Here is a 21,157-nt window from a genome sequence, read left to right on the forward strand (position 1 = left end):
CCTCTGTCAATCACACAGGCACCTGGCTCTGTTTTCCACCAGAGTAAGCAGAGTCCAAGATGGTCTCTCTTGTTTAGGATTTAATTTTCCTAAATATTTTTCTGCTATGCTCAAATTCTAGCATTACTTTTAGGTTGGGGAAGAGAAACTTCATTTAAAAAACAGAATGTATACTTATTTGTTTAAAAAAATAAGTGGCCGGGAGTGGTGGCTCATGCCTGTAATCCCAGCACTTTGGGAGGCTGAGGCGGGCGGATCATGAGGTCAAGAGTTCGAGACCAGCTTGACCAACATGGTGAAGCTCCGTCTCTACTAAAAATACAAAAATTTGCCAGGCGTGGTGGCGGGTGCCTGTAATCCCAGCTACTCAGGAGGCTGAGGCAGGAGAATTGCTTGAACCCGGGAGGCAGAGGTTGCAGTGAGACGAGATTGCACCACTATACTCCAGCCTGGACAACAGAGAAAGACTCTGTCTCAAAAAAAAAAAAAAAAAAAAATCAATCAATCAATCAATCAATCCTGGGCGGGCACGGTGGCTCACGCCTATAATCCCAGCATCTTGGGAGGCTGAGGTGGGCGGATCACTGAGGTCAGGAATTCAAGACCAGCCTGGCCAACATGCAAAACCCCATCTCTACTAAAAATACAAAAATTAACCGGGCATGGTGGCACACACCTGTAGTCCCAGCTACTCTGGAGGCTGTGGAGGAAGAACTGCTCGAACCTGGAAGGCAGAGGTTCCAGTGAGGCGAGATTGTGCCATTGCACTCCAGCCTGCATGACAGAGCAAGAAAAACAAAAGCACCTGCTCAGAGGCCAAACCCTCCTGGAGCTTTAGCCACTGTGTGGACTTCATCCCTGACCTGAGTTTCTGATGGGGATGTGTGAATTTGAGGGTGTGATTCAGCACGATCCAGGGCCTTGGATCACACAACCCATTTATGATAGCGATCTCAAATTAAAACAAGCACGTTCTAGCTAGGCCCATAGCGCCTGCCTGTGGTCTCAGCTACACTTGGGAGGCTGATGCAGGAGGGTCTCTTGAGCCCGGGAATTTGAGGCTGCAGCGAGCTGACTGCACCACTGCACTCTTGCCTGGATGACAGGGCAAGACCCTGTCTCAAAAAATAAAACCCCAAAACGAACAAAAACAAACTCAGGGAAGGCCGTCACCTGTGGGGTCTCCAAGTGCTGTCCCTGGGCTGGAATGGAATGGGATGGGGGTGGGCACCCCAGCCCATTCAACTCCTGAGACCGCTCTGGTTCCAGAGGAACAGCATGTACGCCCTAGTTTCCAGCTGGACACACACGTGGGCTTGTTTCTGCATGAGAGAAAAATGAACACAGCGCTCCCGCCCATGGAGTATTCACGATTTTAAAACCCTGCCCTCTACAGTGAAGCCCTAACGGGAGTCATCTCACACCACATGCTTCCTCGTCCAGAGGCTCCGGGAGAAGATGACTTCCAAAACAGACCGGAGGGCGGAAGTCTGAGTCCTGTCCTGAAACCAGGTGAGCCCTCCACAGCAAGGCAGAAACGAGAAGCCCTTCCCTGGGCGGGGCGGCCCAGTGCTCCCAGCCAGTGAGGACGAAACACACACAAACATGGCCTGAGCCTGTGCCCCTGCCCCGGCCCGACCGAGCCCCCCCGCACGGGCGCTGGGTCCATCCAGGATGCCCACTCTCCCCATGGCCTCCTGAGGGAGGGACTGGTCCTGGATTCTGGAGGGTTCTCCGGCAGGTGCACGACAGAGCCCACATAGGAACACCAGGGCTGCGAGGGAGAGACGCATGCGGCCACAAAAGGTCCCAGTGTTTGGGAAAGAGACCTTTTAAAAACTTCAGGCCGGATGTGGTGGCTCATGCCTGTAATCCCAGCACTTTGGGAGGCCGAGGTGGGAGGATCACTTGAGGTCGGGAGTTCGAGACCAGCCTGGCCAACATGGTGAAACCTCATCTCTACTAAAAACACAAAAATCAGCCGGGCATGGTGGCACGCGCCTACAGTCTCAGCCACTCAGGAGGCTGAGGCAGGAGAATCACTTGAATCCAGGAGGTAGAGGTTGCGGTGAGCCAAGATCATGCCACTGCCCTCCAATCTGGGTGACAGAGCGAGACTCTGTCTCAAAAAAAAACACACACATGCCGGGCAGTGGCTCAAGCCTGTAATCCCAGCATTTTTAGAGGCCCAGGTGGGCAGATCATGAGGTCAGGAATTTAAGACCAGGCTGGCCAATATGGTAAAACCCCATCTCTACTAAAAATACAAAAAAAAAAAAAGAAGTTAGCCGGGCATGGTGGCAGGCACCTGTAATCCCAGCTACTCCGGAGGCTCAGACAGGAGAACGGCGTGAACCCAGGAGGCAGAAGTTGCAGTGAGCCAAGATCGCGCCACTGCACTCCAGCCTGGGCAACAGGAGGGAAACTCTGTCTCAAAAAAAAAAAAAAAATCAAAAACAAAAACAAAAAACCCACACACACACAAAACAAAAATGTAAAGGCCTGGGCTCAACCCCAAGGGGATGTAGGGATGGGACGGCCCCACAGCAACACAGGCTGAGAGCCATGCCCAGAAGATGCACCTGGCTTGCAGAGGTGCTGAGAGCGGGGCCCTGGGTGCTTGGGGGACTGAGGACCATCCTGGGGCCTCAGGAGCTGCACCTGGCTTTCCTTGCAGACACCACTCAGGATGAGACTGGTGTAGCGTCCTGCCGAGGTGCAGTCTGTGGCCTAAGTGGCCGCTGGGAAGAGTCTCTCTCCTCGGCTTCCTTGGCCGGCGGCGTCCAGGCCTGCACGGATGGAGCTGCTGGAGGCTTGCAGCTAGGCCCGAGTAGTTCCATATGGGGCAACCACCAACGACCGGCAGCTGCGGCTCTTGGGCAGGAGTCATCGCGGGTCTGGCCGCCGGGCCGCCTCCCACATCGACGCGGGCCCTGATGGTGCCGGGCTCCCACTCCGAGTCCCCAGAGTGTGCCCATGCAGACACTGGAGCAAGGGCCCCCACCACGTGGCCCCAGCAGCCCTGTCCTCCTGATCCCATGCCCAGCTCCCCCACCACACCCTGGACAGCAGAGGATGTAGAAGAGGAAGGGGTGGGCTCCAGGCCCGGGCTGAGCTGAGCAGGGCCCATCCTCACTGTACCCCCAACCCCATCCCACTCCACCCCAGCCCAGGGACAGAACTTGGAGAGCAGCACAGGTGGCGGCCTTCCCCATGTCCCTCACTGTCACTGTCAGGAGAGGCAGGTTTGGGTCCCTTGGGCGCTGGTGGCCATGGAATGTGGGGCTTCAGCACGTCCCATCATTCACCAAGCGTCTCTGCAAGCAAAGCGCTGCACAGGTGCGGCAGGCGTCCCCCACCACCCCAACCTGTCCCCAGGGGCTGAAAGGGACCAAGGACACACACAGCCCAGCCCCTGGCACTGTCCCACCCCGAACTCTACCCCCTCTGGGCTTCTGGAAGAATCTGCCCCCCAGGTTCTGGGCTTCCAGCCAGGCCCCGACGGGTCCCCACAGCCCAGCTCTATCACGTGTCTCAGTGCCCAGTGACTCCCTCCAGCTAAAGGCCTCCCTAAACTGCCAGCCCAGGTGCTCACAGCTTTGCCCCCGACTCTAAGCCTTCGCCGGGCTCCCCACCCCATCACTATCCCCTACCTTCAGTGCCCTCACTGGTCCACAACCCCTACTTTCAATTTTTTTTTTGAGTTGGTCTCACTCTCTCACCCAGGCTGGAGTGCAGTGGTGCAATCACAGCTCACCACAGCCTCCACCTCCTGGGCTCAAGTGATCCTCCCACCTCAGCCTCCCAAATAGCTGGAACTACAGGTGTGCACCACCATGCCTGACAAATTATTTTATTTTTAGTAGAGACGGAGTCTCACTATGTTGCCCAGGCTGGTCTTGAACTTCTGGGCTCAAGTGATCCTCCTGCCTCGGCCTCCCACAGCACTGGGCGCACAGGCAGCCAACTCCCACGCCTCCCATCATCTGTCAGCAACCTCCCTGTTCTCAGTCCCTGGGCCGGGCGGCGCCCACTCTGCCTGGCTCCAGGGAGGCTCCTCATCCCCAGTGCCCGTGGCACCCAGACCAGGAGCCTCTCTGAGCCAGGGCTTGTTTTCACAACCCCACGTGCAACACAACCAAAGTGACAAAAGACCGAAAACACATGTCTGGCTTCTTTACAAAAATGACGATTCTGTAACATGTCCTGAAATAGAAACGCTGTTCCTGAAAAGCTACAGCATGAGAACAGAAGGAGGTCAGGGAGAAAGGAGGATGGTGCCGGACTTACCGAGGACGGCCTCCACGGTGCTGCCAGCGGGGCTCAGCGGGAGGGCGCGGGTGGGGGGCGCGGGCAGTGCAGTGGGGGAGGAGCTGCCGGAACCGGCGCTGGACGCCAGGCTGGACGCCACGCTGGAGCTCACGCTGGGGGCCGGCGGGTGGACGGCTGCAAACACGGCCAGGTGGTTCTGTTCAAAGACACAAACACCGTCAGCACGTGCCCCCTGCGTGGAGGAGGCAGCGCCACGTCAGCACCCTGCAGAAAGCACCACGGGACAGCGGCCGACTTCCACGCCCTGGCGAGGCCCGGGGAGAGTTTCCCAGACCCGGAGGGACTCCGACCGCACTGAGGAGAAACACCAGGACGGGCAGGGCAGCGGGCTATGGTGCACTTGGGAAAGGCACAGACACCTCTGGGAAGTGTCTCGTGAGCTTTTCTGCAGAAAATGTTTCAGGAGTAGACATCTGCCAGTAAAAATCAATCCGGCAGGTGCAGAAAGATGTGTCAGAGGCCAGGGGCCTGCCAGCCCAAGGGGCACACCTCCTGGGTGCCCCCACCCCAGCTCTCACTCAGGACTGGCTCCTGAGCACCTTTGGGGGCCCCCAGAGAAATGTCCTCCCAGGGACTTAAAAAGAGACCCAGCACCACTTCTAAAACATCCATACCATGGTCCTGTGACCTCATCACCAGGGAAAGTAAAACACGGGGCAACTCACATTGTCTGTATTTGGTGGATAATAGATCAAAAGAAAAAGAGCAAGCACACAGAGCAGTGCTGAATAAAACCCAGTAACGGGCAGGGCGCTGCACACAAGAAAACACCCGATACAAATGACCCAGAGCCACCTACGAGGTCACTGCAAAATCGAGCATCAAAAGCTGGATTAGAATGAGTTTCTGGCCAGGCACGGTGACTCATGTTTGTAATCCCTGCACTTTGGGAGGCCGAGGTGGGCCGAGGTGGGCGGATTACTGGAGGTCAGGAGTTCGAGACCAGCCTGGCCAACGTGGTGAAACGCTGTCTCTACTAAAAATACAAAAAAAATTAGCCAGGGCCGGGCGCGGTGGCTCACACCTGTAATCCCAGCACTTTGGGAGGCCAAGGTGGGCGGATCACCTGAGATCAGGAGTTCGAGACCAGGCTGCTCAATATGGAGAAACCCCGTCTCTACTAAAAATACAAAAAATTAGCCAGGCATTGTGGCAGGCACCTATGGTCCCAGCTACTCGGGAGGCTGAGGCAGGAGAATCGCTTGAACCCAGGAGGCAGAGGTTGCGGTGAGCCAAGATCGCACCACTGCACTGCAGCCCGGGCAACAGAGAGACTCTATTTCTAAAAAAAAAATGAATTGTATACTGAAATATTACAGTTGAAATGATATGATATTTGGGTTTTGCTGAAAAGTAATGCAGGAAAAGTTAACCTTGGGGGGTATGATTCTACTAGTTCGCCTGCTTAAGTAAAACTGTCCATAACGAAGAAATTTTAACATGCATTTCCTAAGGGTGAGAAATTAGGCACTGACTAGTCCTCAAGAACGCACCTGGCTCCAGGCTTCTGTGGCCTTGCGGTCCTGCTGCCTGCACTGGCTTCCTTCTGGATAACGGATTTGCCCCTCAGCCCACGGCACAGGAGGTGCACAGAGCCCCCGTGACTGACTCTGAAAACAGTCTCCTCCAGCTGCAAACTCTGGAGACAGCCGCCGCCAGAGCTCCCCTCGCAGGTGCAAGATGGGGCCTGCCCCCTCGTCCATAATCCACTTCCCCTCCCTGGCCCGGAGACCACTTTCCCTCAAGCCGTGAAAAAAGGAACCACAGTCCACCCCGTCAGCATCAGGGACGGCGGTAACTCCTGCACCCAACACCACAGACCCACCCAGTCATGCAACGCCAGGGACCCTCCCAGCCATGCATGGCGCTGCCGACACCCCCCATCAATCACCCATGGTGAGCCTGGTGACAGGGTTGCTGGAAGCCTCACGTTCTCTAGCAAGCAGCCCAGAAACACGGTGGGTGATTCGAGACCTGGTGCCATCTCAGTGGCAACCCGCCCTCTACCCCTGGCGCTTCCTCTCTCTGCTCCAGAGCCTCGATGTGGCCCCAGGAAGGCTGAGAAGGACCTCCCAACAGACGTTCCGGTGACCCGACATCCAGGAGCGACACAGACACCTGGGAGCTCCTTGTTCCCCGACAGCTTGGATCAGGGAGGGGACCGACCTTCTCTACCAGCAAAGGACAGGGCCACCCGGGCTGCGGGACCGAGGAGGCGGGCACCAGCAAGGGGTGAGTGACGTGGGGCAGTCTGCCGAGCTCACCGCATCCAGCAGCTGTGACTCAGAACCAAAAGCTCAGGGACGGCAATGCACTGCCCTCCGGGGATGTGGGCACTGCACAGCTGCACGGCCCGCAGAAGCCCTCCCCCACCCCCTCCTTGTCCCATCTCTTGGCAGCCCACCCTGTGTCTCAGGGTCTGCCTGGGTCCCTGCTCTGGGGCACGGTCCCTACACACAAGCTGCCCCTGCTCCGCCAGGCTGAGGTCCACCATGTCCTGACCCACCAGTAGCCAAGAGGCCACCGCCCGCGTCACAGTCACCCCTGTGGATGTCCTCCCAGCTCCATGACCCCTGTAGGCGTCTCAGTCCTTGCCTGAACCCAACTCCAGAGCATCACCCAGGCCCAGAGGCCACCTCCCAAATAAGGGAGAGCCTAGGGACTATTGCCTGGAAGGGCCCGGGCCCACCAAGAAGCCATGGACAATGCTGGGGTTTGCAGAGCAGGCCTGCCCTGCCCTGGGTCAGACAGGGAGCCTGTGCCCCGCACCTGTGTCTGCATAGAGCCCAAGAACGCAGAAAGCCGGGGGGCACCACAGTGCAGGCGCCACATTTGCCCCCAAAGCAGCGCCGGTCTGAGCGCTGGGCACAGGCTGACCCTCAGCTAGGAGGCGGCCTCAGGCTCCCAAAGCACTGCCCGGCCCAGGGTGAGTGCAGCAGCCTGAGAAGCCAAGGCCGCCTCCTTCCGGGGTGTCTGCAGGAGAGACTCCACCCGGGGAGCCTTCCCCAGCCTACTGGAGGCCATAAACCAAGAGGGATGGGAGAGGAAGCCTCAGCGCTGAGTGACTCCCAGACCCCATGCTGACCCTGCCCGGGAGCTGGCCGGGGTGATGTGCACACTGTGACTTCAGCCCAAATGATCACCTGAAATCATCAACATCCAGGTCAGTCCTTGTTCGCCAAGGTACAATGGCCACACACGACGGGCCTGGTATGGGGGCCCATCCACAGGAGGGCTGCGCATGGTGAGAGGCGTCAGACGAGAGCCCCATAGGGACGCCGCACCTGCGCTAACACCGGCACCGCCTGCCCCGTGAGGACGCCGTGGGGACGCCGCACCTCCGCTAACACCGGCACTGCCTGCCTGTTTTTCATCTCTGTATTACGGTGAAATATAACATTTACTACAGTGGTCACGGGTCGGTGTAGTCCGTGGCATGAATTCCATCCACGCCGCTGTGCAGCCATCACCGCATCCATCCCCAGAGTGCCTCATCTCCCATCCGGAAGCTCTGACCCCAGGAACACCAGCTCCCTCCCCCGCCCGGCCGCGCACCCACCGTGCTACCTGCTGTCTGTGAATGTGGCTCCACTCGCGGCCTCCTGCGGGTGGAATCACACAGGATCTGCCTTTCAGTACCTGGCTCGTTTCAGTCAGCACAGTGTCTGTTATGGACCAAGCGTGTCCCCCCCAAATTCCTACATGGAAGCCGTGACCCCCGGCGTGACTAAATTTGGAGATAGGCCTGTGAGGAGTAATTAAGGTGAGACGAGTTCTTAGGCCGGGCGTGGAGGCTCACACCTGTGATCCCAACACTTTGGGAGGCCAGAGCAGGAGGACTGCTTGAGCCCAGGAGTTCAAGACCATCCTGTACAACACAGTAAGACCCCATTTCTTAAAAAATACAAAAATTGGCCAAGCCTGGTGGTGTGGGCCTGGGGTCCCAGCGACTCAGGAGGCTGAGGTGGGAGGACTGCTTCAAGCCTGGGAGTCCCGGGCTGCAGTGAGCTGGACTGGGCCGCCGCACCCCACCTGGGTGACAGAGCCAGACCCTGTCTCAAAAAATTCAAGAAACTAAAAAACAATGACATGAGGTGTTGGGGCAGGGCCCTACGCAGCCACTGTCGCCAGGAAGAGACCCCGGGATGCCACACACAGAGGAGTGACCCAGAGGATACGGAGGAGGCGGCATCTGTACCTAGGGGGACTCAGGAGCCTCAGCCCCCAGAACTGAGAGAGAATCGCGTGCTGCTGCTTGGGGTGTGGTTTTGGTTTGGGTTTGGTTTGAGATAGGGCCTCACTCTCGCCCAGGCTGGAGTGCTCGGCTCACTGCATCCAACTCCTGGGCTCAAGCAATTCTCCTGCCTCAGCCTCCCAAAGTGCTGGAACCACAGGTGTGAGCTACTATGCCCAACCAAAACTCCCTCATTCATTCATTTACTTAGAGATGGACTCTTGTTCTGTGTCACCCAGGCTGGAGCGCAGTGGCATGATCTTGGTTCACTACAACATCCACCTCCCGGCTTCAAGCGATTCTCCTGCCTCAGTTTCCTGAGTAGCCGGGACTACAGGCACGTGCCACCACGCCTGGCTAATATTTTGCATTTTTAGTAGAGATGGGGTTTCACTATGTTGGCCAGGCTGGTCCCGAACTCCTGACCTCGTGATCCGCCCTCCTTGGCCTCTCAAAGTGCTTGGATTACAGGTGTGAGCCAACGCACCAGGCAAGTTCTGCTGTTCAAATGGCCCCATCTGCATCCTTCCCTTGTAGCCCAAGGAAAGTAACACAGATGGGCTCCAAAGGGCCCCTCTTATTTCCCTGAGCAGAAAACGGCAGGAGGTTTTGGCTTTGTTGTTTCCAAGGTATAACACGAATGTTCCAAACAGACAAACACGGGGGCACCAGGGGAGAGCTAATTCTGTCACAAGCAGATGTTAACCAGACGGCTTTGTGAGCCCAGAGTGGGAGGGACCAAGGATGCACCAGCGCAGCCCTAAGGCAATGTCGCACCGGCAGGCATGAGGGCCGCGGGGAGCCTTGGGGCCTGTACCTGCTTGCTGTCCTGCTCGCTGCCCTTCAGGCCGCCCTCGGCCGGCGAGTCTCTCCGCTTGGCCTGCAACATAAAAAAGAGTCATGTGAGGAAAAAGCGGGGAGGAAATGTGAATTAAAAATATACATATTCAGGCTGGGCACAGTGGCAGCACTTTGGGAGGCTGAGGCGGGTGGATCATCTGAGGTCAGGAGTTTGAGACCAGCCTGGCCAACGAAAACCTGTCTCTACTAAAAATACCAAAAATAGCCAGGCACAGTAGCACATGCCTGTAGTTTCAGCTACTCGAGAAGCGGAGGCAAAAGAATCACTTGAACCCAGGAGGTGGAGGTTACAGTGAGCCGAGATGGCACCATTGCACTCTAGCCTGGGCAACAAGAGTGAAACTCCGTCTCAAAAAATAAAATTAAAAATTAAAAAAAAAGGGAATTGCTTGAACCCGGGAGGTAGAGGCTGCAGTGAGCCAAGGTCGTACCACTGCACTCCAGCCTGGGTGATAAAGTGAGACTCCGTCTCCAAAAAAAAAAAAAAAAAACACCACACACACGCATATGTATATATATACACACCTACCCAGCAGTACTTCTGGTTCCTAAAGATATGTATACACACACACACACGCGCGCAGATGTAAGCTCTGCTCAGAATTTAGACAAATGCTATTTTTTTTCTTTTTTGAGACAGGATTTCACTGTCTCCCAGGCTGGAGCACAGTGGTGTGACCTCCCTGGCTAAAGCAATCCTCCTGTCTCAGCCTGCCAAGAAGCTGGGGGCACAGGCATTTGCCAGTGGACCCAGTTAATTTTTCAAAGCTTTCTGTAGAGACAGGGTCTCGTTTTGTTGCCCAGGCTGGTCTTGAACTCCTGACCTCAAGCGATTGTCCCACCTCAGCCTCCTAAAGTAGTTGGTTTACAGGCGTGAGCCACTGCAATTGGCCAAGGATGCCAAATCTTGAAGGTTTCATGAAAAAGAAGAGACGTCTGAATCTGCTGGCTCCCTGTCGGTTCTCCTAAGTTCCATTTCTTTTCTTTTATTTTTCTGAGACAGTCTCCCTCTGTCGTCCAGGCTGGAGTGCAATGGTGCAATCTCAGCTCACTGTAACCTCCTCCTACTGGGTTCAAGCGATTCTCCTGCCTCAGCCTCTGGAGTAGCTGGGACCGCAGGCATGCACCACCACGCCTGGCTAATTTTTGTATTTTTAGTAGAGATGGGGTTTCACCATGTTGGCCAGGCTGGTCTCGAACTCCTGACCTCAGGTGATCCACCCGCCTTGGCCTCCCAACGTGCTGGAATTACAGGCATGAACCACCGCACCCGGCCCTGAGTTCCATTTCTTACATTTAAACGTGGCTCTCTGACCTTGGGTTGGTCTGTGTGAAGGCAGGTGCCAGCTCTAGACTCCCCAAACCAACCACAGTGTCAAACCCCAAACCGAGCCATGGGCCTAAGGCAGAGGCTCACGTGAAGCTCTAAGACACACACGAGGGGTCAGAGCATCCCACCCCACAACATGCCACTCTCTGGGAAAAAGATTATTTCGAGTTGAAAGCAGCTGAGAAACAGCAGACGCAGGAACCGCTCTCCGCTCCCTTCCTGCCTCGAAGCCAGGCGTGAACTCCCTGTGAAGGTGCCCTCTCCCCTCTCCACACCAGGAGGAGAGGCTGCGTAACCACCCTCACTGAAGTTACTCTTATCTTCCACCAGTCTCCCCCAGAGCCTTACCTTCCTAGGAGCCCAACCCCCCTTCCCCCCTCTTTTTTTTGAAAGAGTCTCGCTCTGTCACCAGACTGGAGTGAACTGGCGGGATCTCAGCTCACCACAACCTCCGTCTCCTGGGTTCAAGCAATTCTCCTGCCTCAGCCTCCTGAGTAGCTGGGATTACAGGCACCTGCCACCACACTCAGTTAATTTTTGTATTTTTAGGATAGACAGGGTTTCACCATGTTGGCCAGGCTGGTCTCGAACTCCTCACCTCAGGTGATCCGCCCGCCTCAGCCTCCCGAAGTGCTAGGATGACAGGCATGAGCCACCGCCCCTGGCCTAGTGGCAAGGATTTTCTAGACTCTTCTAGAAGAGCCACAAACTCCACAGACTGCCTGCGACCACACTGCTGAAAACTCACATGCATCCACATCCCTAAGAGTTCAATTAAACCAAAGGACACTTGGTATTGTCCCGGGAACACCGTTCACTTACGTTTCCCGGCTGGCCGCTGCCCGTGGAGGCAGGACTCGTGAGGTGGAGGTCGCGGCAGCCCCAGTCATTCACCATCCCCAGGCTCTCTGCAAGGAAAGGGGAGCAGCAGGCTCTGAGGGCCACTGGTGGGTGACAGGAACACGCAGTCTCTGCGCCACACGTCAGGGCCGAGCGTGCGCGGCCTTGTCACAATCATCCCTCAGGGGTGCAGCAGAGGACGGGCAATGACAGGGGACGCTCAGGCCTTAGACCAGTGTTTCATGTTTTTACCACGAAAAGCAATGTTTAAAATGTGAACAAGAGCTGCCCTCCCTACTAAAACCAAAAACAAAGGGAAATTGGAGCTTGCGACCACAGGCAGAAAACCCGGAGCCCAAACCCCAGCTGCGAGGAGGCGGCCGCGGGTTCCCACCGGGGCTTGTTTCTGCTGCTGGGAACTTATTCGGGACCACGCGATCGCCAAAGCTAAGCCCTCATCCTCTGGACCGCGGACGGCTCTGGAAAGCAAGGGCTCAGCCCCAGCCACCCTTGCTCGAGGGTCTCTGCTGTCTCCCCGAGGGAGCTGGGGTGGGCAGACCCCTCTCTCCACAAGGGTGGTGCTGCTCCTGGGTGGGCGCCCGGCAAGATGGCAGTCTCAGGGCAAGGCCCAGGCAGCGGGGGTAGAAGGACCCAGCTTGGATGCCCAGGAGGCAGGTGGAGGCGCCAGCCGGCCCACACCAGGACTCAGCCTCCACGCTCGGGGCCCCATCGTGCCTGGAGACAGGGTCCCTGCAGGTTCCACCTGGCCTGGCCCACGCCAGCGTGGAGGGAACCCAGCCTCATGTGGCACAAACACCCCAGGGAGCCTCCATGGGCATGTCAGGGACCCCCCACCCCCAACCACAGTGCTGAGCTCCCGCCCGTCTTCCAGGCCCTCGTAACCAGCTCCGGGTCATCAGTAACTCCAGTGAGGGCCTGCAGAGCCGCAGAACCTGCTCAGGTGAAGCTGCCACAGGGACGGTCACTCACTCTCAATGTGTGCAAAGGCGCAGAAGGGGCCGCGAGGGCAGTACCCGGTTTGGCGCATGTCGTTGCATTTCGTAGATTTGTAGATCTGGGGGAAAAAATGAAATGAAGACACTTGATTGGATATGGGATCCTGTGGAAAGATCACAGCTGGCATCATCCCAAGGTAGAGGATGAAGCTCCAAGTCATAACAAGACAACCCTGAGAAGGGGGGTGTGGGCCCTGCCCTCCTCCACCGTGTGCCCTTGGTCCCCACATCCCTCCTCTCTGCACAGCCGACCCACAGGGAACAGGCACACCTGTGGGCCATTCCCGCAGCATCTGCCCTGCAGTCACGGGCAAAGTCATTTCCCTGCTGATCTTCTCTGAAAGATGCACCAAAGTCAGAGTCTGGTATGCAGCAGGTGCCTAATAAGCGCCTATTAAAAGAAGCGCGTGTCTCTGTTCCCTGACCAGACCCACTGACACTTCACCTAGGGTGACAGCCCCTCTCATGGGTCAACAACGCTTAAGACCCAGCAAGGGACAGACCGGCCTGGAAGCCCCCAGTCCGCCTTCAGAGGGCCTGGCCCAGCCCCTCCTGCTCCGCAGCTCTCCGGGAAGGACACAGCCACTGGCACACCTGGCCCTCAGTGCCCACACCTGCCTGGGTCCCAGCAGGAAGCCTCTCTCCTGCCCTCCAGCCTGGCCCCACCCCACGGCTCTCCCACCACGAGGCACCTGTGGGGGCTCGTTCACTTGTTCATTTTGTTTGTTTTTTGAGAGAGTCTCGCTCTGTTGCCCAGGCTGGAGTGCAGTGGCGTGATCTCAACTCAATGCAACGTCCATCTCCCGAGTTCAAGTGATTCTCCTGCCTCAGCCTCCCAAGTATCCGGGATTACAATCACGTGCCACAATGTCTGGCTAATTTTTTTTTTTTTTTTGAGACAGAGTCTGGTTCTGTCCCCCAGGCTGGAGTGCAGTGGCGTGATCTCGGCTCACTGCAAGCTCCGCCTCCCAAGTTCACGCCATTCTCCTGCCTCAGCCTCCTGAGTAGGTGGGACTATAGGCGCTCGCCACCTCGCCTGGCTAATTTTTTTGTATTTTTAGTAGAGATAGGGTTTCGCCAGGATGGTCTCGATCTCCTGACCTAGTGATCTGCCTGCCTCAGCCTCCCAAAGTGCTGGGATTACAGGTGTGAGCTACTGCGCCCAGCCCTGAATATGTATGTTTTTAATTGACATTTATTTAATCGACATTTTCCCACGATTCTTTTCTGTTGCAGGCCAAGCGGAGAGACTCGCCGGCTGACGCAGCCTGAAGGCCAGCAAGCAAGACAGAAAGCAGGAACAGCCCCCACGCGCCCCCAGGCTTCCCGCCCCGCGCCAGCCCTCGGCCAACGTTCATCACTGTTCTTTCTGTGTGATGAGCCACGCTGTGAAACCCTCGGCTTCTCCGGGGCCTTCCAGCAATCCCTGCACCTGGGGGGCCGGAGGGACGTACCTCGGGATGGAACTGCTGCTCCGTGCGGGAGTGGCAATACTGGCAGCCGTCACCGCCGTCACAGCGTGCGGGCTCCCCCCACTCATCCCCGTGCTTCACGCTGGGGCAGGGCGTGGACCTGGGGATGAGGAGGTGTCAGGGGAACGGAGGACTTGGCTCCCCCCACTCATCCCCGTGCTTCACACTGGGGCAGGGCATGGACCTGGGGATGAGGAGGGGTCGGGGGACACGGAGGACATGGCTGCCCCCGTGTGCCCAGAGGTGTCTGCCTCCCACCAGGAGGGCCTCAGGCCTAGGGCCCTAGAGTGACCGGCAACCCAGCTCTGCGCTCACGGACACGCAGGCCCGGCCAGTGCCAGGATGGGGTCAGGAGCCCCGGGGCTGTTCTTCATGGAATTTAACTTGAGTCTGAGTCAGAGCCACCCTCACGGACGTGGAGAACGCAGGGGAGATGCAGCCGAACTTCCTGGGGGCAGTGAGGCTGGGCACCCCGACAGCACGGGGCTGTCTCGTCAACCTTCTATAAAATGCAAGTGAGAGTTCTGATCCCACGATTTAAAAATCCTCACCAATTTCAAATTACCTATATTCCTACTGCAGTGAGCTGAAATGCACCACTGCACTCCAGCCTGGGCAACAGAGACTGTGTCTCATAAAGAAACAAAATCCTCTACTCTTCGTAGAATTTCTAGCAGCTTTATTGTAACTGGCTTGGATTTATGGAAAACATAAGTGCCTGTTGAAGAAAAGAATTTTTCTTTTCTTTCCATGACGGGTGATGACAAAAACCTAGAGACTAATTTGTGGTTTGTTCTACAGTTGTTCAGGTCCCTCAACCTGGACGCTGCTCAGAGGGAGACGGAATGTGGCAAAACAAGGAGGGGGATCCTTCCCATGGGGGCACAGGCGCCCTCCAGGGCACATGAGGCAGCACCAGGTCATTCAGAAGAGGAGAGGGTGGCTCTCTGCTCAAAGGAAGAGCTGGACACAGACAGGGCCTCAAGGAGGCCAAGGCCATGGTCCAGTCATCTAGACACCCTGTGGGGTCTATACCCCCCACCCCCATCTCAGGTACACACTGCAGACGGCAGGCAGGCCAAGCACAACCAGGAGGCCGGGCTGGGGCAAGGAGGAGAAAGGGGCTTCAGAGGCAAGCAGGCTGCAAGGCACCAAACCCACGGGCCAGACGCAGAGACAGTTGGGGCTCAAGCAGTGGAGGAAGGTCCTTTGTGCACCCTGGGCAGGGCGACCCTTGGGTTGTTGGCCGTGGGACTCAGCCTAAGGACCCGGTGTCCCAGCTGCCAGCTGTGAAGACGAGGTCGATCCCAGGTGACAACAACGTCAGAGTGCCTGGGGCTCAGGCGAGGAGACAGCATGCGGCCCACAGCCCGGAGAGCATGGCTGCGACCAGAGGCACTGGTGGGGCACACGGGGATCCCTCCTGCAGTGCTCCGACCCCTTGCCTCGAAGAGGGGCCCCGGTAGGGGACTGCATGGGAGCCACTGAGCATGGGTAGGGAGGCCCGTCCCCGGGACAGACGCGTGGGCCTCCATGACGCCTCCCACAGCCACTGTGCTTGGAGATGCCCTCCCCTCCCGGGGATGATGGTGCCACAAGGGCAGCCCTCCCATGAGAACCCGGGGTGGGCAGTGCGGGCCACGGGCCAGGAAGGACGCCCACCAGCCGGGGTCCTCTCAGCACGGTCCCGCAGGCTCACCTGTACTGGAACCGCCGGGGGTTGCGCCGCCTGTCCCGGCTGTTGTGGTAGTGCGGGCATGCGTAGCCCTGGCGACACAGGCGCGGTGGCTTCGGGCACTGCTCTGTCTTGTAGCTACCCAGCACGAAGTTGGCGTCTGAAAAATGGGCCACACGGTGCCTGAGCTGCGTGACTGGAGGCTGGGCACAGGAGACCGAAGGTGGGAGGACCCGGCTGTCCCCCAACGGAAGGAGCTGCAGGAGCACTCGGGCAGCGCAGACACGCGCCACGGCACACGCGGACCTCAAAGACTCACGCTCCGTGAGGGAAGCCGGGCCCACAGGCCATGTGGTGTGATTCTGTTTATGTGAAAACAAACGCCCAGAACTAGGGAACCCACAGAGGCGGAGTGGAGCCGAGACCACCGGGGGCGGGAGGGAGTCCTGCTGTGGGTGGAGCCGAGACCACCGGGGGCGGGAGGGAGTCCTGCTGTGGGTGGAGCCGAGACCACCGGGGGCGGGAGGGAGTCCTGCTGTGGGTGGAGCCGAGACCACCGGGGGCGGGAGGGAGTCCTGCTGTGGGTGGAGCCGAGACCACCGGGGGCGGGAGGGAGTCCTGCTGTGGGTGGAGCCGAGACCACCGGGGGCGGGAGGGAGTCCTGCTGTGGGTATGCGGCTTCCTTGATGGGGGATAAAAACGTTCTCCAACTAGACAAAGGAGATGGTTGCACAGCTTTGTGAATATGCTAAAAAACAGAGAAAAGCACACCCTGAAATGCTGCACGTTGAGCCTCATGCACACCACAGCCTCTGGGTGACAAGCACACCTCAATGTGGGTTCACTGCTGGTAACAAGCGTACCTCGCAGTGCAGGAGGTTCATGGCAGGAGAGGCTGAGGGAGCAGGGGGCGTCTGGGAAATCTATTTTTCTACTCAGTTTTGCTGTGAACCGAAAACTGCTCTAAAAAATAAAGCCTAGTTTTAGAAGTCATTCACTGGGCCGGATGTGGTGGCTCACGCCTGTAATCCCAGCACCTTGGGAGGCCGAGGTGAGTGGATCACAAGGTCAGGAGTTCAAGAGCAGCCTGGCCAACACGGTGAAACCCTGTCTCTACTAAAAATAAAAAATTAGCCGGGCGTGGTGGTGGTGCGCGCCTGTAATCCCAGCTACTCAGGAGGCTGAGGCAGGAGAATGGCATGAACCTGGGAGGCAGAGCTTGCAGTGAGCTGAGATCTGGCCACTGCACTCTAGCCTGGGCAGCAGAGAGACTCCGTCTCAAAAAAAAAAAAAAAATTGCTGCCATACGAAGCGTCCAGAATAGGCACATTCACAGAGCTCGGATGCAGGCCAGTGGTGCAGGACCAGTGAGGGGTCGGGGAGGAAGTGCTCACAAGCAGGGGGTTCCTTTCGCAGGGCTGGAATGTTCTGGAACTAGAGAGAGGTGGCGGCTGCACAACACTGCAAACGTGCTAAATGCCACTGAACTGTACACTTAAAAATGGTGCATTTTATGTTATGTGCATTTTACCACTTTTTTTTTTTTTTGAGACAGAGCCTCTGTCGCCCACGCTAGAATGCAGTGGTGTGATCTTGGCTCACTGCAACCTTTACCTCTCGGGTTCAAGAGATTCTCCAGCCTCAACCTCCCAAGTAGCTGGGACTACAGGCGCCCACCACCACAACCGGCCAATTTTTTATATTTTTAGTAGAGATGGGTTTTCACCATGTTGGCCAGGCTGGCCTCGAACTCCTGACCTCAAGTGATCCACCCACCTCAGCCTCCCAAAGTGATGAGATTACAGGCATGAGCCAGTGCCCCCGGCCTTACTACATTTTTTTTCAAATCAAACTCTCCCCTGCATATAACCTCGTCTATGTGCCAGCCAGGAATGCACGTCCCCCAGCCCTGAGGGACAGCCCTCTGGTCCATGCCTTTCCAGCCAAGCCCAGGGATTTGAAAGCTGCTGTCTAGAGCACCACCCCAGAGAGGCGCAGGGCTGAGGGTTCTGCTGGGCATCCTGGTGGGTGCCTGGTGGGTGCCCCAGCTCTGGGACACGACGCCCCACAAATTCCGGGGGAGTTGTGCTACTACCCCCTTGGCCACTTGGTCCATAGCTGACCCCACTGAGATGCCAGCTGCTGCAGAGATTCAGAGCAGGTGTGGGGAAGGCACCTGGGCCCAAATCCTACTCAGCACCCACCCACTGTGGGGGAGGGGTTGGTACTGAACTCCATGAGCCTCAGTTTCCCCGTCTGATCACCCTGCACATAAACCGAAAAGCATGGAGAACCGAGTGGCCCAAGCTGTTCTTGCGCTGTGCCCGCCCCTCCCACCGCCCTCAGCTGCGGCCGTGGAGTTACCTTGCCACCGGGGGTCCTCGCTCAGGATCTTCTCAATCATGGCCTGGCTGGCCAAGACCCCAGGCTGCAGATCTGGGACCCCTTCCCCGCTGCCCAGCTGGCCGTTCTGCAAGGCTTCCTGAGCCTGCAGCTCCCTGCAAGCCAAGGACACAGTGGTCACGGCTCTGTGTCTGGAGCCTCCAAAGCTGAGAGGAGGTCACTGGAGGGCAGGCTCCCCTCCCACCACTGCAGCCAAACGTTCAGGACGGCGTCTAGTGTGTAGATGCTCCCCTGTCCTGGCCCACAGTCCTCATCCAAATCCCAACCACTTCACTTTGTTTGCTTTGTTTTATCTGAGACAGGGTCTGGCTCTGCCCCACCACGGCTCACTGCAGCCTCCACCCCCCGGGCTCAAGCAATCCTCCCACCTTGGCCTCCCAGAGCACTGGGATTACATGTATGAGCCACTACACTCGGCCCGACCCACGTAAGAGCGGAGACTTCTTTGGGCAGGATTTGCTTTCCTGCAGCCCCAGACTGTGTGCTGAGTTCATTCTCCCGGAAAGTAGTGCCTCACAACCTCAACCCCACTGAGCTGCCCGCCGGACCCAGAGAAGAAACACCCAGTGAGAAGAGGTGAGGGATTGTCTCATTAGAAATAACATCCAGGCCGGGCGCGGTGGCTCACGCCTGTAATCCCAGCACTTTGGGAGGGCGAGGCGGGCGGATCACGAGGTCAGGAGATCCAGACCATCCTGGCTAACATGGTGAAATCCCGTCTCGACCAAAAATACAAAACAAAAACCCCGGTGTGCTGGCGGGCGCCTGTAGTCCCAGCTACTCGGGAGGCTGAGGCAGGAGAATGGTGTGAACCTGGTAGGCAGAGCTTGCAGTGAGCCGAGATCGCGCCACTGCACTCCAGCCTGGGTGACAGAGCGAGATTCCGTTCCACAAAACAAAAAAGGAAAAGAAAAAAAGAAAGAAGTAACATCCAAAGGCTGGGCCTGGTAGCTCACACCTGTAATCCCAGCACTCTGGGACGCTGAGGTGGGAGGATCACTTGAGGTCAGGAGTTCGAGACCAGCCTGGCCAACAGGGTGAAACGCCATCTCTACTAAAAATACAAAACTTAGCTGGGCCGGCACCTGTAATCCCAGCTACTCAAGAGGCTGAGACAGGAGAATCACTTGAACCTGGGAGGCAGAGGTTACAGTGAGCTGAGATCGTGCCACTGAACTCCAGCCTGGGCGACAGAGAGAGACTGTGCCTCAAAAAAAAAAAAAAAAAAAAAAAAAGGTCTGGGCGAGGTGGCTCACACCTGTAATCCCAACACTTTGGGAGGCCAAGGCAGGCAGATCACGAGGTCAAGAGATCGAGACCATCCTGACCAACATGGTGAAATCTGGTCTCTACTAAACGTACAAAAAAAAAAAAAATTAGCTGGGTGTGGTGGCAGGCGCCTGTAGTCCCAGCTACTCGGGAAGCAGAGGCAGGAGAATGGTGTGAACCTAGGAGGCGGAGCTTGCAGTGAGCTGAGATTGCGCCACTGCATTCCAGCCTGGGCAACACAGCAAGACTCCGTCTCAAAAAAAAAAAAAAAAAAAAAGGACTAACATCCAGACTCAGAAACAAATTCTGGAAGAGAGAGATTTGGGCCAGCAGAGCCTGCAGCAGCAGGCAGGCAAGCCGCTGGCTGAGTGCCCACCGTGGATGCTCACTCACCTGACGTCACACACGGGCGGCCGCAGGTCCAGGGGGCCGTGCGCGAAGGCACAGTGCAGCCCGTTCTTCACGCAGTGGCCACGTGCATCCGTCTCGTGGATGCAGGTTCCCGTCTTGTAGTAACGCAGGTGGTATTTGCGTTCCGTGTCCCCTGTTGTCCGGTGCAGGTAGGGACACCTGGGGAACAGAGGGGCACATAATGCCTGGTTCTCATGGACCCAGAGGCAGCCCTACTAAGCTCCCTGGGTCCACACCCCATCAGCACGTGGCAAACAGTGAATTCCCTTCCCTTCTCCCAGATTCCTGTTCTGATCAGGACAGACACCCTGAACACAGCACCTGTCCCCAAAGGTACACAGACCACCGCAAACCCCCAACTAGTCAAACACAGACCACCGCAAACCCCCAGTGAGCCAAACACAGCAGGAAACACAACGCTGAATTTCCACAAAGCTCATCCTTCCTAATGTTCCAAATAAACTTTTAAACCTGTGTAGGAATGAGAGTTCACGCCCTGCACACAGGCTGCCTCACCTTCCTAACCAGTCATTGGCACAAAGTGGGGGCCCCTCCTGCCCAGTGTCCTGCTGCTTTCAGGGACCCCAGGAGGGACGTAGGGGAGGGAATAAGCACAGGGCCCTGGACGCGGCTGGGGGAGACGAGGGGCATGGGCAGAAGAGGAGGCAGATGGCGTGGTGGGGAGCACAGGTGAGGCAGCGTCACCATCCCATGGGCCACCTGCAGGCCCAGAGCCACACTCCTGGGGAGTCACAGGCGGCTCCTGGAGCAGGACGGGGCGCAGCAGGGAGGGGAAGCAGCTGCCAAGGCCCAAGTCATAGGCAGGCAGCAGCAACAGAGACAGAGAGGCGACACAAACCGCTCCGGCATTCCTGGGCACCTCCAGGTAGGTCACTCCAGAAGGAGGCAAGGGGACACACAGAAGACCCTGAGAAGTCAATGGTGCCGAGCCCCGACTGGTCACAGAATCACCCTGAGTGGCCTGAGGGCCAAGGCAGAGGATGACAGGGGCCATCACTGCAGGTCCCCAAATGTAAAGACTCAAACCTTCACCTCCAGCTCCGGCTGGGGAGCTCCATGAGGGCCCCGCCCACCTCGCTGTGCTCAGGGCTGCAGCCTGGACACTAGGAGCTCCGGCCAGGGATGGCTGGGGACCAAGAGCGATTCAGCAACACCAGGTCCAGCCCCATCCTCTAAGGCCAGGAAATAGAGACACAGAGTTCAGAGAGCCCAACCCAGGCTCCACGGGCACCTGTGATGTGCCAGACACTGAAAGCTGAGGGGGACAGAGGCAGAAGAAGGGGTGCCCGGCTG

General features: G+C 57.4%; 1 protein-coding gene across 7 annotated transcripts in view; it reads right to left on the reverse strand.

Moving 5' to 3' along the window:
- Positions 1-21,157, reverse strand: part of LOC105485859 (unk like zinc finger) — a 47,816-nt gene that overhangs the window by 15,771 nt on the left and 10,888 nt on the right. For 4 of the 7 annotated variants that reach the window (XR_011616236.1, XM_071083845.1, XM_071083844.1 and 1 more), the window contains 8 exons: positions 19,826-20,002; positions 18,125-18,258; positions 15,785-15,920; positions 14,068-14,185; positions 12,588-12,672; positions 11,580-11,665; positions 9,384-9,446; positions 4,291-4,468 (listed from right to left, as the gene is read on the reverse strand). Coding sequence is in view for 6 of the 7 variants with exons in the window: in XM_071083845.1 (XP_070939946.1) it covers positions 4,291-4,468; positions 9,384-9,446; positions 11,580-11,665; positions 12,588-12,672; positions 14,068-14,185; positions 15,785-15,920; positions 18,125-18,258; positions 19,826-20,002 (977 nt within the window). In the remaining variant the exon portion in view is untranslated. Of the gene's footprint in view, positions 1-1,173; positions 4,264-4,290; positions 4,469-9,383; positions 9,447-11,579; positions 11,666-12,587; positions 12,673-14,067; positions 14,186-14,208; positions 15,373-15,784; positions 15,921-18,124; positions 18,259-19,825; positions 20,003-21,157 lie in introns of those variants that run through there. The other 3 variants (XM_011748433.3, XM_071083847.1, XM_071083848.1) reach the window with 2 other exon arrangements.

This window comes from Macaca nemestrina, chromosome 18 (assembly GCF_043159975.1).
Source record: "Macaca nemestrina isolate mMacNem1 chromosome 18, mMacNem.hap1, whole genome shotgun sequence".
NCBI lineage: Eukaryota > Metazoa > Chordata > Mammalia > Primates > Cercopithecidae > Macaca > Macaca nemestrina.